A 14,240-nucleotide genomic window follows, 5' to 3' on the forward strand; every position below is an offset into this window, starting at 1 on the left:
GATGTATCATCAGTCCTGCACTGTTCTGCCTCCAGTGGCTTCTCTCTGGCTCCTTCCTTTTTTATTCCTGTAGCCCAACTTCCCTGCCACTCCTCTGTGGTCCCCACTTTACCTGGTCCAGGGAAGTTAAAGGCAGAGCCCAGGAAACCAGGAAAAGAATTGGAAAGCCCAGTGGGTACCGACACTTTGAGCCTATCCTCGGGATAAAAATCACTTACAGGGGCCCCTGAGAATACTCAGATGGATGACCCTGGGGCCTCACCTAAGGCCAATGAGACTGGCCCCCACTGTGGCTCTGTCAGCACAGCAGATAAATGAAACAGTACATGGAAAGAGGGGCCGAAACCAGAGAGGGGTTTGAGGAGTACAGAAAACCACCCCCGAGTCTTCCCAGGAGAGAAGATGAAGGCAGCGGCCACACCTATGGGCTTCCCAGGCCTGGGACCCTCCCCTGTGCTGGGGACTCACTCACCCGACTCCTCTCTGACTCCCCAGCGTTGTCGAGATCCCGCTGGGTGGCTCTCCGAGTGTTAACGGTTCTGAAAGCGGAGGCTTTATTATTCTTCTTTCTGAGGGATTCCATCAGAATTTTAAAGAACCTAAAACGAGAAGAAACCCGCGTGGGCCCGTTCAGTACACCTCCTTGCAGGGGTAGGAAGTTCTGTCCGAGGGTCTCACAGCCATCTAAGGCCACGCCAGGGATTTACACGTGAGAGAGAGATAAAGCATCTCCTCTCGACTTACTTTCCCTCCTCCTGCTGCTGCTGAAGGGCAGAGAGCTCGTCAGAGAAAACACTGCTCCACGGCCCTCAGGCCGGTCAGAACACACGTCCTGCCACTCCCTGGGTGTGTGCCTTTCAGCCCGACAGTCGCCGGAGCTTGAAGTCCCTCATCTGTAAAATGTGTGTAGGAATCTGTGCTGTGCAGTCTCGTTTGAAGGCTTAGACCTGACCCCTGTCTGAGAACCGTCACAAGCCTGGCTGAGTGGGTGGTCCGTAAGTGGAAGGTGCTAGTGTGGCTGGGGCCGGTGTCTGATGAGGACAGCAGACTCTATGGCAGGACTGGGGGTCTGGGCCAGGGCCCGGACTGTTCCCCAGACTGTTCTTACTTTCTCCAGAAAGCAGTACAGCGTAGGCCTGACACCTCTGTCTCCTTGGGGCGGGAGACGCGGCAATTTGATGGGAAAACTAAGATGTGCAAGAGTATATCAGAGTTTTGAAGGCAATGAGGACTTATTTTGTGGCCATAAATCATGTTGACAGGTTGGAACCAAACCAATTTAAAGGAACCAGCTTATAGCAGGGCCTAGGGGGAGCCTTTCCTGGCCTCTCCCCTCTTCCTTCTGACTTTTCTATTTTTAAGCTCCCTTAAGGCCTCAACCCGCCCACCACCCCCTGCTCCTTTTTTCACATAATCTCTTGCCTGTCTTCTTCTTCAGGCCAGAACAGCATGCCAAAATGGAATGCTTTTAATTATATTAAGTATCAGATCCCTTAGCCAGCCAGCCAGCCAGCCTGTACTGTCTCAGTGCCTATAATGTGTGTATCATGTGCCCTGAGAGTAAATCAAGGATGAAAATACAGAAAATACAGAAGTAGGCAGGTCAAATATTTACTGTTTGGCTTATTAACAGCAAAAGACAACTGTTCTTCCTCCTCGTTTTATATACATATATATATTTTAACTTTTTAAACTTGTGCATGGTTTTGCTGAGGTTTCCACCTTTGGCAGAAAAAAGTCTCCTGGCCCTCCAATCCAGAGAAGAGCCTGGTCACCGAGTGCTGGGGATGGGGACAAGGGGCCAGAGGAGGGAAGGCCAGGCTTGACTTGAGAAGACACAATCCAACCGAGAAGAGGGGGTCAAAGAGAGGTTTCTAGAAGACCAGGCTCCGGTTCAAATCTGCATTCAGAGACTGGGGAGGAAGGTCTTGATCTCATCTGTATAGTGGGACATTCCTATCCCAACCGGAGCCTATTGCACAATGAGGAGAGGAAACGGGACTGACAGGGATGGGGAAGGCCCAGGCCTGCTGCCTCCCTCCCCACAACAGGAGCTGCTCATCTCCTCCCACTGCTTCGGGGCTGCTACTCTGACTCCCCAGAATCTCCAGGCCAGCAGCTTTGTGGCTGGCTGTGTCACCCCTCCAAGTCTCCTCGCCTCCTGCCTTCCACAATTGGCTCCCACCCCCACAAAGCCATCTGTTCCCACCACCCCCAGTGCATCCTCTGCCAGCAATTTCCCCAGCCACTTCTCTACCTGCTGGAGCTGTACCCAACCCCCAAGCCTGGATCTGAGTGCAGAGGAAGTCCCCAAGGAGACCTCCCCTCACCCCCCTCACTGGGACTCCCTTCTGCCTGGCCTGCTTCTTTCAGCGAACAAAACCGTGGGAGAACACGACAGAAGGTGAGGAAGCAGAATGAACCCTGACCAGTAAGTGGCAGACAGGTTACCAGTGTGCCAGAATCCTCCTGAGGACGCACACACTTTGCCCTTCTGTGATTCTGCCAAGAGCAAGGGAGCCAAAGGCCCACAGCGGCCACTCTGTGCAGGTCTCGCTGTTTGTCAGAATGTGGCAACCGAAAGGGAACAGCAGGGATAGGCTGCAGGGAAACCTCCCATCCCACATAAATAATTGCAAACAGAGAATATGACCCCTGGCTGTCTCCAAGAGTGCCTGGCAACAGCCCCACCACCTGCTGCTTGCGAAGTCGGGTTCATAGGAGCTGTAACTGCACACCGCCAGCTTGGTCGTCTCACGGCCGGGGACGGGCGGCCAGAACTTACCACCCGACTCCTAGCTGGGTGCTCCTTCTACTTCACCAGCCAGGGCCCCCCTTCCAGAGACAGACACTAACATCCCAAGTGACAGATGCTGGTATAAATACTTAGAGAACCATCAAGACTTATGCATCTCCATCTAGGGATGTGCCTCTGTGTTTGTTTTTGTTTTCTTCTCCAATCTACTGTCAAAAGAGTCTCAGGATCTGTTGCTGGGACAAGAAAAGGGAAGGGGAGAAGAGAGAGAAAAGGAAGTGAAGGAGGTGGGGGGAGGGACGGGAAGAAGGAAGGGGCGGGTTTGTCACTCTTGGGAGCGCACGGACATTTCCTGTGGTCTGCGAGAGGCCTTAGTGTGGCCGCTGTGCCGCCCAAGGCTGTCCTGGATGGTCCAAACCACACCCTGCTCAGGCACTGCTCCTCTTGTGCTGGAGTTGCAGAGTAGCTCCACAAGACCTACTGCCGGTGGCTTTGTTTATCACAGCTTCTCAAGTGCACCAGCAAATACAAACTCCAGGAGCTGAAAAAGTACTTCACTTCTGGGAAGAAGCCAGGGCTGTTCCTCATTAAGAAAACTTTTTTTTTTTTTCTTTAAGTGATGGATTTTTCAAATCCCTGAGATAATGTAAGTAAAAAGAACTCTAAGCACAGCCTGGTACATGCCTCACACCGACCTACCTGCCTGGCAGGCGAAAGCCCTAGGTGAAGAGAAACTGGGCAGATCATCCAACTCCACCCGCTCTGGGTAATTCTCGGGAGGCCACGTGATCCTAAGTCCCATTTCTCAGAGAAGGGCCACCTGGACGGCACACACATGCGGCGCTCTTGGGAGCTATGCTCCCCCACATTAATTAATGAGCCGGCAGGCTGGAGACGCGTCTCCTGCGACATGGCCCAGCATCACGAGAGCACTGGGTCTGCCTGGTAAAAGGAACCTTCTCCACCCAGGCGGATGGCAGTGCACATGTTCCCCAAACCCCAGCCAGCAATGACTTCACCCAGGCTCACGTAAACTGGGGCAGGAGATGCCTGGCTGGGGTCCCTTTCCAAGGGGATGGGTTTCCATGCAGGCTCACCTGCCCTAACACCCACCATCCCGACCGCCGCATGTTCAGAGGGCTGGCCTGAAGCCAGCCCACATCTCTAGGCGAGAGGAAGAAGAGGGCCAAGGGCAGAGCGCTTGCTGTCTCCTGGCCACATTGCACCTGTGACTCATCTGTGAACGGGCATCACCCAGGGAAGGCTGGTGGGGTGAGGGGGCGCAGTGCACTCTGACTCTAGGCTGCCCCGGTGGGTCTCCATTTCAGCGAGGCTCCGGGAAGGCCCAAGTACTGGTCTAGATTAGAGGCAGTGGTTGGTGCCTTTGACGGAATCCTGCTGACAGATGGGATCTGTCTGGACCTTACCAAGTTTCAGAAAATGGACCAATTAGTTGCTGGTATTTAAAAATTAGGAGACTTTTCTCATTTATAAAAGCAAAAGTAAGCGACCAAATAGCCAGAGACAGAAAACAACAGGAGAGGGGAAGAGAGGATTCCTTCTTTTTGGATCAGAAGACCTGGCCCCCTTGACTCACACTCCTGTCTGCAAGGCAGGTTCTGTACTCTCCAGTGTGCTGGGGCCTCCTGGCCTGCTTCACTGGCCTGCTCCCTGCTGGGCCCTGCAGCCTCTAAGTCCACAGCATGATCTAGGGTCAGCTGACGAGGAGCAAGTGCTTCCCTGGCTCTTCCTGGCTCACCCCAGCCCCAGCACGCCCAGCACCCTACCCTGTGTACTCCGCATGGTCGCCTGTGCTTTTCAAATACCCAGCAGGAACATGCACTTGACAGAAGGACGTTCATTCTCCCTACCAGAAGGGAACCAGAGTTTCTCTGGAAGAAGCTGCCGGGAACCCCAGGTATAGAATTGGGGTTTAAAAGCAGCACACCGTCGGCATACTGCCTGTTATGAAATAGAATATAAACATATTCGGAACCACACAGAGCAGCCTGGAATGTTTTGCCAAAGATCACCCCCAGGAGCTGGTCCGCCCTCACAGCAGCACGGCTGTGCCCCTGGGGCTCCCTTCTTCTTCCGGTACATGTCCTTCCACATCTTAAAGCCTCCAAACCCGAAAAAAAAGTCTCGTCAACCAGAGTGAAGAAATGTCTCAGGGAGTGGCGTGTGGTGAGTGTAGTCACACCCACAAGCCTGACCCGGAGGGAGGTGTCCAATCTGGGCTGCAGGACCTGCTGTTTCCCCCAACACTGCCCTTGAACGACCCATTTAGACAAATGCACCCAATCTCCAGGAGGCCTGTGGCCCGGAGCACTCAAGGCCCTGGACAGAGCCAGGCCATAAATGCAGCCAGAGTCCTCACCTAGTTTCCATGAAGTGCAGGATGTCCTCGGGTCTCAGGCACTTCTCCTGCTGGTAGTACGCATGCGGCAGGAACTGAAACCGCAGCCGGTACACCTGAAACTTGTCATGTTTGTCTCCGACACAGAACGACTCCTGGACATCAATTTTCTCCAACACCTTGAACCAGACGGACAGAGAACCCAGCTTGCCTGAGTCCCAGGGGACTGTGCGGGACAAGTTGGTTTTAGGAACTCAGGGGTTTAAAGGAATAGGAGCAGGGGCCACGGGCCAAACTCCCAGCACCCAGAGAAACCCCACTGAGCTCTGCCACTGTGACTCACTGTGGACAGAGGCCCACAGCTGGTAGGTCACTGGCAGAGATGGCCTAAGTCTGCAGGCAGCGGGCTCTGGCGGGGCTGGTTAGCTATGGCAGGAGCATTTTGAAGGCACTCAATAATGCTGCAGAACTGATGATTATTTACCCTGCTCGGCACCTGGCAGAGAAAGCTCCCTCATTCATGGGAGTTTGAACCCAGAGCCTGAACAGTCAGCAAATTCTATTCTTCACAGATGAAGCAGGCAAATGCCTCCACCACGGGGCCAGCTGGATCCCAGAGACAGTTACCTCCCCTAAGCACACTCTGGTGAGCTGCTTCTTCAGGCTTTTCACTCTCTTCAGGGCTTTCTTGGTGTTGAACACAGGCACGCTCATCATGGGCGTCTTGATGTTGGCACTCGCCACCATGAGGATCTCCCTCAACCTGTCACAGAACAAGGGCACATCTCATCACAAGAGGGGCCTGGATTACCTATTTGTGCAAGGCCTTTCTTCTCAAGATGTTCGAGCTCTTCTGGGGTCTGAGAAGCCTGGGGATCTTGCAAGGAAATATGCTGGATCAGAGAGTCCCAGCTCTGGCCCCATGCACGTCAGTTTAGGACAAGCTAGTGTGACTCTTGTTTCCTGTCAGCCATGCTGGGCCCACACGGGAAGCTAAGAACTTACAGAGCGAGAGATGCAGGGATGGGTAACTAGCACCTGCAGTGCTCCTCCCAGGTGCAGGCACCATGATGCTCCTGGCCTTGCCTGTGAGCTCTGTCAGCCCGCACGGCCCACCGGCATGGTGGGCTCTGGCCTCCTCCCTTCCACAGATCGAGGACCTTAGGGTAGGGAAGTTGTCTCTCTGCTAGAAAGTGGAAGAGCCAGGTGCTGAATGCAGGTAGGTCTCCCATGCCTTCTTCCTCTTGCCCAGTGGCCATTATGCTGCTGTAGGTGAGCACAGTTACTGGAAGGGCCACTGTGGGCCACAGTCTAGGTGAATGGTGCCCCTGGAACTGGGCAACCAGGTGCATGGGGCTTGTTCATAACCTCTGTTCCTGAGTCCTGACCCAAGGAGTGTGACTTCACAAACATCCCAGGTAGCTGATACAGCAGTTGGCAGAGGGATACAGAGAGATTCTAAGAGGCCTGGGCACAGATCCAGCCAGAAAAACCAGCTGGGCTCCAGCAAGTCTGACCCTAATCCCCATTTTTGATGAGATGCCTGTTTCTCTCCCTTCCACCCTCTCTCTCTCCCTCCTTGTCATTAAATGACTTCCTCTCCAGGAGTGGGCTTAGGACAGACCCCACCACCCTACGCACCCCTGCAGCCTCGCACCTCGGAATGCCCAGGGTAACGTTCATCTCGCCTCTGCCCGCAAAGTGGAAAGTGTTCAGGGTCATCTGCGTGGAGGGCTCCCCAATGCTCTGGGCGGCCAGCAGGCCCACGGCCTCACCCGGGTCACACAGCGAGCGCTGCCACTTCAGCTGCAGCAGGGTCCTCAACCTGAAATGAGGCAGGGGAGGGGGTGGCATGGGTTAGGAGTGCAGACACCACCTGTCTGTCAGGAGCTGTCAACGCCACCCAAGACCAGGGTACAAGGCGCTATGCGCTCTCCTTCTTTCTGGGCTTGTTTTTCCTAAGCAAATCCTGCTAATCCTTAAAATCTCACTACTGACCCTGGGATGACCTAAATGACACAGTACAGATCCCAGCTGGGGGACTGAAGCTCTAGATGTCCCCGCACAGACTGCATATCTGCCCTGAGGACAGCATGCACCCACTCTGCACCAGCCACCGCGAGCCCCCCGGGCAGTGAGAATTTCTAAGCCTGCTATTCATATTTTCCTCTGTTAATTCTTCTTTCCCCACCTCCCACCGTGCAAACTAGAAAGAGGCTCACTAAGCATTTATGGGGATACGGGGTCAGGAAGGAAAGGGGAGGTGTCTGTTTTCTTAATTGGTGCAAATAGCTGCAGGCCCCCTGGGAAACGTGCATACTATGCAGCTTTGTGATCTAAGAACCGTTTTTCCTGTGAAAGCTGGCTCTTTTGGAACAGCCACGGGAACGCTGCACTATACGTGGAACTTCACCCTGAGCTTGCTGCTTGTTAAGAGGTCCCCTGTGAGAGTGACTGAGCAGAACTGGCTCCCCACCTCGGCCTGTGAACCCAAGGGATGCTACCCAGAGCTGACCTCTCCCCACTCTTGCTGCAGCACCAGCGATCCTTCTGAAGGTCAGTGGCCAGTGCCCGGAGCTGCAAGGAGCCAGGTGAAGGCGGCGGGGCATCAGGGTCTTGGTTACAGGGAAAGCCCTGCCAGCCTCTGTGAGATCCCAGCATGATTTATTCTATCTGGGCCTCTCTGAGGCCTGACTAGAGGAACCATGTTAAGGAGCAAAGATAGAGTGTCTTCCTCCCCTCCGGTTCCTCCACTCACGCATTTGCCTTGACTGATTCCGACCTTCCGTCTGCAGTCCCCCTGCTGGACCCCAAAAATCTCACGGGGTGCAGGATGAGCGGCCAGGCCGGGCCCATACTTTGGAGGTCTTCCAGCTCTGCAGGCCAGGCTTAGTGAGCTGAGTGAGATCCCTGGAGTAGGAAACTGCTCCAATTCAAACCCAGAGCATGCCTTCCTTGGGGGCACTTGTGATGTTTTAGTCCAGTGTGGCTTGGTGCTAGTACATGGCTGGCTTCCCACCCATCCAGACCACAGGATTTTCCTACTTTTTGTTTATTGGTGAACAAGTCTAAGTTGAGGACTGCATGTGGTCCTTCTTGCTTAAGACTTCAGAATCCAAAGCTCAGAGGAACACCGGAGTCCTCACATGAACCCCTCAGGAAAGGCTGAGCCATGGTGTCACGGGGCCATGAATGATTTGCCTTGGGTCAGTCAGAAGCTGCTGAATGGGGAGCAGACTCCCTGCCTCTTAGTTAGTCATGACCACCACACCGAGCTCGAGAGAGGTCATTTCTGCAAGCTCCCATGTGGCCGAGCATTTTCCTGTCTTGGGCCAGGTGGCATATCCACTCCTACCCTCCCTGCTCTTTCCCGTCCTGGAGCCCTTTGGGCCTGCAACGTTCCCTTTCTGTTTCACTTCCCTCCCTCCTGCTTGAGGCTCAAACCCAGAAGGCTGCCCTCCCTTCTGAAGTGGGTAAGGAAGGGCCTGGGAGGCTGAGTCTCCCTCAGCACATGCCCTGTAACAAGTCAACATCATTACCTGTCAAGAGAAAGCTCTGATTTCTCATAACTCTTCTCTGCTTGAGATGCCCACTCAACGCTGTAGTCATCCATCTTCTTTTCAAATGTTTCTGACACTGATGCAAAGTAGATGTCTGGGCGCCAGACAGCCAGACTGGGGTCAGGACAAGGAGCTGCCTTCTTCTGGTATTTTCTCCGACTCTGCTCATCTAACTCACTCCACATCTTCAAGATCTGAAAGGAAGTACAGGCCTCAGCCACATGGGAGGAAATCAGGAATGGGTTTGTCTCCCTGGGACATCCAGCAGGATAAGGACGATCATAGGCACGGGCTCCAAACAGGAGCAGGGGAAGGAGACAGAACCAGATGGCAATGAGAAATCCGTCTCAACACTGAGGACCCAGGGCTTCCCAGCACGTGCTGCCTGACCATGACTCTCTGAGCTCTTTATCCTGGCCATTCAAACACAGGCTGGGTGACCGGATGACCGTGAAAGTTAGCATCCAAACTGTCATTCTTTTTGAGTAGAACGGGGAACTATCATTGATAATGTTAGAGTGAAAGGCAAAGCCAAGACATTCCTAGGCCAACCAGGACCTGTCTGTCCCTCATCTGGGCTTTCACACACTCGATACCCCAAGGCTATCCCACAGCAACTGCTTCAAAACGTTCTCCCTGCCTCCTGGCTGCCAGCTTGGTTTGCTGACTGGGACACCCCAGCAGCAGAGGGAAAAATTGGAGAACAGTGAAGCTGGGCATTTATGCCCTGCTCTCTCTAAGAAACCTCTGAGTAGGCTGTGCCTCCCTACTGCCCCCTCATCCCACCCTACAGCCACCCTCTCCATTCCTGGCGGGTGCTCTTCCGGTTTCTGCCCACCTGGGGTAGCCGAGGACCCAGGTTACCAGCCCCAGTCAGTTTCCCCAAACCCCGCCACACCCTTGTGAAGTCCCCTCCTTAAATTCCTATTTGAGGAATTTGTTTCATTTTGTTTCCTAACAGTGAATACAGCCAGATTATACTATGACACCCACTATTAGGAAACTACCCTGTTTCCTCAACCCCTGACTGAGGCCTACACGCTCCACACACTGAGGACACAATCACCCCCAAGTCACCTGGTGAGTCCCAAGGCTGCGGCCATTCTGGTTCCCACCCTCAAGGTTCAAGGCTTTCACAGCTGCTTGAATTTTCTGTGAATAACTCAAGAAGGCGCCTTTTCTCAGCAGGGTGTTGGGATGTTTGCTTTGCCATTTTTTGATGGCTCTGAAGTGACGGAGAGCTTTCTGGGGATCTGCTCTGGATAAAACCTCCTGGAGATGCTTCGATTTCATTATCACCTAAACAAAAACACACACACGAGATCCACATCACACAACTTCACAGGACCACGATGGTCTGTGTGGGGCCCTCACGACGCCCCTCAGTGGGGCTGAGCACCCACTGCTGACCAGGGCCCTCGCTGCCCTCACTCCAGAAGCCAGGTGGGGGGGTTTCTAGGGAGAAACGAGGAGAGGAAGTGAAGGCCAAAGCTTTGGGACAGGCGCCAGGATGGGAAGGAGCCAATGCAGGACCACGACCTTCAACTCTGCCATCTGCTGCCTGGCCATGGTCATGACGGCTTCGGCACCGGACTGCAAAATGGGGTGACCACTCAGTCGCTGGGGGCGGGCATTTCTGAGGCGGTAAGGTACTGTATGCAACCCCCCCAGCCCGGGTGTCAGCTAGGCCTGCAAGCAAACACAGGCTCTGCCTCGCACCAGCTGGTTCTCATGCCCCACCACCCGCAGCCTTGGCTGCACAGACACAGAAGAACACCTACTCCCCCAGGCCGTGGTGCGGATAAAAGCGGACAGTGTTCACAGCGCACTGTAGCTTAGGGCCCAGCACCTGGCAAGTGGCCCCGGATGGCAGCTGGGTGCCAGAGGCACGAGTGCTCTCTGCCATCTTGTGATGAAGGATCCAGAGCGGGTATGAAAACGTCGAGCACTTCAAAGCATCGAACGGTGCTTTCTAACCTTTCCCCACCCTGCCTTGCAATAGCTGCCCTCACCGCATGGCAAAGTTGAGGGTGCAAGGCCCACCATGCAGCCCAGGGCCCCACCACTGGGGCCGGGCCTACTACCTCGTAGTTGCTGGCGAGGAAGGGGAACTGCTTGGGCTGCAGGAACTGCGTCTTGGGGATATCCAGGCCGTCCTCCCCGTACAGGAACTGGACCACGCTGCCATCACTGTCACGCACGGTCAGATCGTACTGGACCACGAGCCCCTCCAAGTGCTTGATGATGCACCTGTGTGGAGGCCAGGGGTGGCAGACGACGGAAATGGGGACTGCTGCTCTGCAGGCAGCTGAGCCAGGCTCTCATATTCCATGTTCTGAGGTACGGCAGCTCCGGGCCAGGGTCTGCGCTTCCTCATGGTCCTCTGGGAGGAGGAAGCTGCAGCCACGTGACTGAGAGCCTGGCTGCCACTCCTTGGCCCTGGCTCCAATGTCCAGCCCCAGCAGCTGGGACCGCTGCCTGCCTTTCACTGCCCTGCAGCGTAGCACTCCCCAAGGACCAGTATCTTTAGGTCCATAAGGCAGGTAAGGCAGGAGGGATGCCACCCTGCCCACTGCTTCCCCAGCATGGTTAGTCCAGAATTGGTCAGGGGAACAAAGGGGACATTGGGAACGAAATGCTGATGTGCTCACTGTAACCTGGCGCCCCTTTTCCAATGTTCCCAGCGGTCGGCCGTCTCCCTCGACCTCTCTCCCTGCTACCTGGTGCTGGCTGCTTAGCTTACTTCTGGTCATTCTGCCTCAGACTCTTCAGCCATCTTATCAGGAGGTTTTCTAGTAATCACTGCTCCCCCAAGCTCCAAGCACAGACCTCAGTGTTAGTCACCACCATCTTCTTGGCACCCAGCACCAGGCCTGGCAAGGCTGGTGCTGAAAATGCCGGAGGGCAGGCTGTGCCCTCTGCTCCTTACCCCAGGGCTCCCGCTCTCTGTACCAGCTATGGCCCTGCAAGGCTGCACGGCCAGGCCTGTCCTGACCAGCAGGCCTTGTCTTTAAAGGTCCACTAGATGCGGCTCCTTGAATATCCTGCTGCTGACAGCCCCCGCCGCCTGTTTTCTCTCTCCTCTCTGTCCAATGTGCCCTGGTGCTATCACTCAGGCCTGCAGACTCAGCCAGGTCTGTCTGCCGCCCCCTGCCTCATCTTCCTGTGTTTCAGCCCATCGCTCTGTCTTTGCCCCACCTGCTTCTTCCTTTCCATCACTACTCTTGGGGGACAGCCTTCCGACGTCTGGCTGGGAGTCTCCACCACAGCCGAGCTGGCCCCCTCCAGTCCATCCTTCTGAAGCACTGCACGTGACCTCTGCCCCAAGCCCCCCCACGGGCAGGTGGATCCTGGGGAGGCTTGTGCCCTTCCCCCCAGTGGCTGCCGCCCTTCCGTTCCAAGCGGGATTCCATACATACTCCTCCTTCCCCCACTGCATTTAATTGGCCTCAGGGACTCCCGCCTCACACAGGGATCCCCCAAACCCAGACTTATTTGATCATTTGTTTCTTAGCTTTTTCCACGTTACACATGTATTGTTGAGAGATTACAGAAATGGCAGGTGGGGTCTAAACCCTGCTTATGGAGGGAAGTGGCCACGTGATCCCTGCTCCTGAGAGGGGATTTCACCCAGGTGCCCCGGCTCCCCACTGACCAGCCACGCAGGGCTGCCCACCCCAAACCCGCCCTTCCCTTTCCTAGCCCAACCCCGTGGGCTGCAAGGGGAAGGGGACCAAAGCATGGGATGCAGCGTTGGGGACTGTGGGACACAAAAGCAGGAGGACAGGGCTGGAGCACACAAGGAAACCTCTGAGGGCAGGATAAAGGAGCTCGCCTCCTTGTGCGGCAGTCACCCAAGGTCCCGGAGAAAAAGACTTCACGCCATGCCTGAGAGGCATGGGGATTTCTTGTTGCCATCTCCTCCATTTCCTACCACCACTTCTCCTCGCACAGGCTCTCTGGGCTCACGAAGAACCCAGCCAGAGCTTCCCCAGGCTGCACTCCAAGAGAGAGGAGGCTGGCACACAGGTATCTGCCATCCTGTTCCGCCGGCCAGGAGTCAGGCCTTGTTTGGCTTCAAGCATCACTCCTTCCCATCTGCCCAATGGGCCAGTTAGAGTGGCTACTTACTCCCTTTCCTCCCACACAGGAGAGAAAACAAGCAGGTCTGGGCTGGGGAACCCCAATGTGACACCTGCATCTGGGGAGACAGTAACACTAACTACAGATTCACAGGCAAGGCCCCTGGGACCGGAACCCTCTCTGCACTGTCCCGGATGCTGAGCCCTCCCAGGGCAGACGACAAGCTCCTCACGGCTCCAGGCCTTTCCCCGGATCCACAACCTCCCCTGGGGAAGCGGGGGGTGGGGGCAGAATGACACACCTGCAGAACACAGGGACCTTCTGCATAAACCTCCGAGCTCATGCTCTATCGATCGGTTAGAAGGGGAAGAATGTCCACCATTTTCTGTCTCAGGCACCCATGGTGGGGTCTTTAAAAAGTGTTTTCATCCAGAGGGACTGTAAGTGAACTATCCGTGACAACGCACAAGATGACAGAGGTGACAGAGTAGGGGCTTTTTACCTTTGGAGGTAGCCGGAGCGGCTGGTTTTCACAGCGGTGTCCACTAGCCCCTCTCGCCCGGCCATGCAGTGGAAGAAGAACTCCTGTGGGAGAGGCGGGGCCGGGCCCCAGACGGGTAGTGAGGGCAGGGTGCTTCTGGAAGCAGCCGTGTCCGAGCTCCCGCAGCCCCGGCGCTGATGGGCCCACCGTTGCCCTCCCCCATGGTCACCTGTGTCTCCCCTTGCCTGAGAGTGGAAGGAAGGTGGAGTCTGGGTACAGGAGCCAGGAGCGCTCCCTGCACGCGTGCATTCCAGCCCTAGCCAGGCACCCTACTTTCCAAGTGGCAATGCTACCAGGGCCTCGTCACCCTTCCATGCAACCCACATCCCTGAATTCTCCCCACAGCGTCACTGGAGGTGCACGGTGCTTTCCAGACATTTTCACCTACCCAAGGGTGCAAAAAACACCCTTGCAGTAGTCATCAGCAAATGTAGAGATACACACATGCACAGAGACAGAAAACTCAAAACGATAACTTTATAAAACTATCCCATCCCTTGGATGCTTTCTTCACCATCCCGTGCTGTTTTATTGCTCAAAGAAATGCCAGTCACTATCTGTTACGGTGATTTCATGATTCACTAGGGACTAGAGTTTAAAAAGTTCTGGTCTAGATCCTCTCTCCTCCATCCTCTGCCAGAAGCCATGGGTGATCACAGCCAATGTGGGATTGACAAGAAGCAGTCGGTGGCCTTGAAACCAAGGGCCAGTCCTGTTCACAACCTGGTCTTAGTTGTCTGACCTTAATGTACCAATCAAGGCACAAAAGGTACTAACATCCAGAAAGCCATTTCTGACAAATACGAGGAGAAAAGCTTTCTCTAATGGGAGAAGTCTGTTTTTGACCAAGAAAGAACAGGCATTTGCCACAGCTACTGGATTTTCCCACCGTGAAGGAGCCATGGGAGGAACCCCACGGTGGGGATTCGTGAAACCAATCTC

At 54.9% G+C, this 14,240-nt stretch overlaps 1 protein-coding gene across 1 annotated transcript in view; it reads right to left on the reverse strand.

Annotated features, from left to right (window-relative positions):
* POLR1A (RNA polymerase I subunit A) overlaps positions 1-14,240 on the reverse strand; it is a 71,144-nt gene that overhangs the window by 5,947 nt on the left and 50,957 nt on the right. The window contains exons 21-28 of the mRNA XM_032352666.1: positions 13,260-13,342; positions 10,759-10,924; positions 9,752-9,973; positions 8,654-8,868; positions 6,772-6,939; positions 5,742-5,877; positions 5,136-5,293; positions 473-599 (exon numbers count right to left, since the gene is read on the reverse strand). Of these exons, the coding sequence (XP_032208557.1) occupies positions 473-599; positions 5,136-5,293; positions 5,742-5,877; positions 6,772-6,939; positions 8,654-8,868; positions 9,752-9,973; positions 10,759-10,924; positions 13,260-13,342 (1,275 nt within the window). The remainder of the gene's footprint in view (positions 1-472; positions 600-5,135; positions 5,294-5,741; positions 5,878-6,771; positions 6,940-8,653; positions 8,869-9,751; positions 9,974-10,758; positions 10,925-13,259; positions 13,343-14,240) is intronic.

This window comes from Mustela erminea, chromosome 7 (assembly GCF_009829155.1).
Source record: "Mustela erminea isolate mMusErm1 chromosome 7, mMusErm1.Pri, whole genome shotgun sequence".
Classification (NCBI taxonomy): domain Eukaryota; kingdom Metazoa; phylum Chordata; class Mammalia; order Carnivora; family Mustelidae; genus Mustela; species Mustela erminea.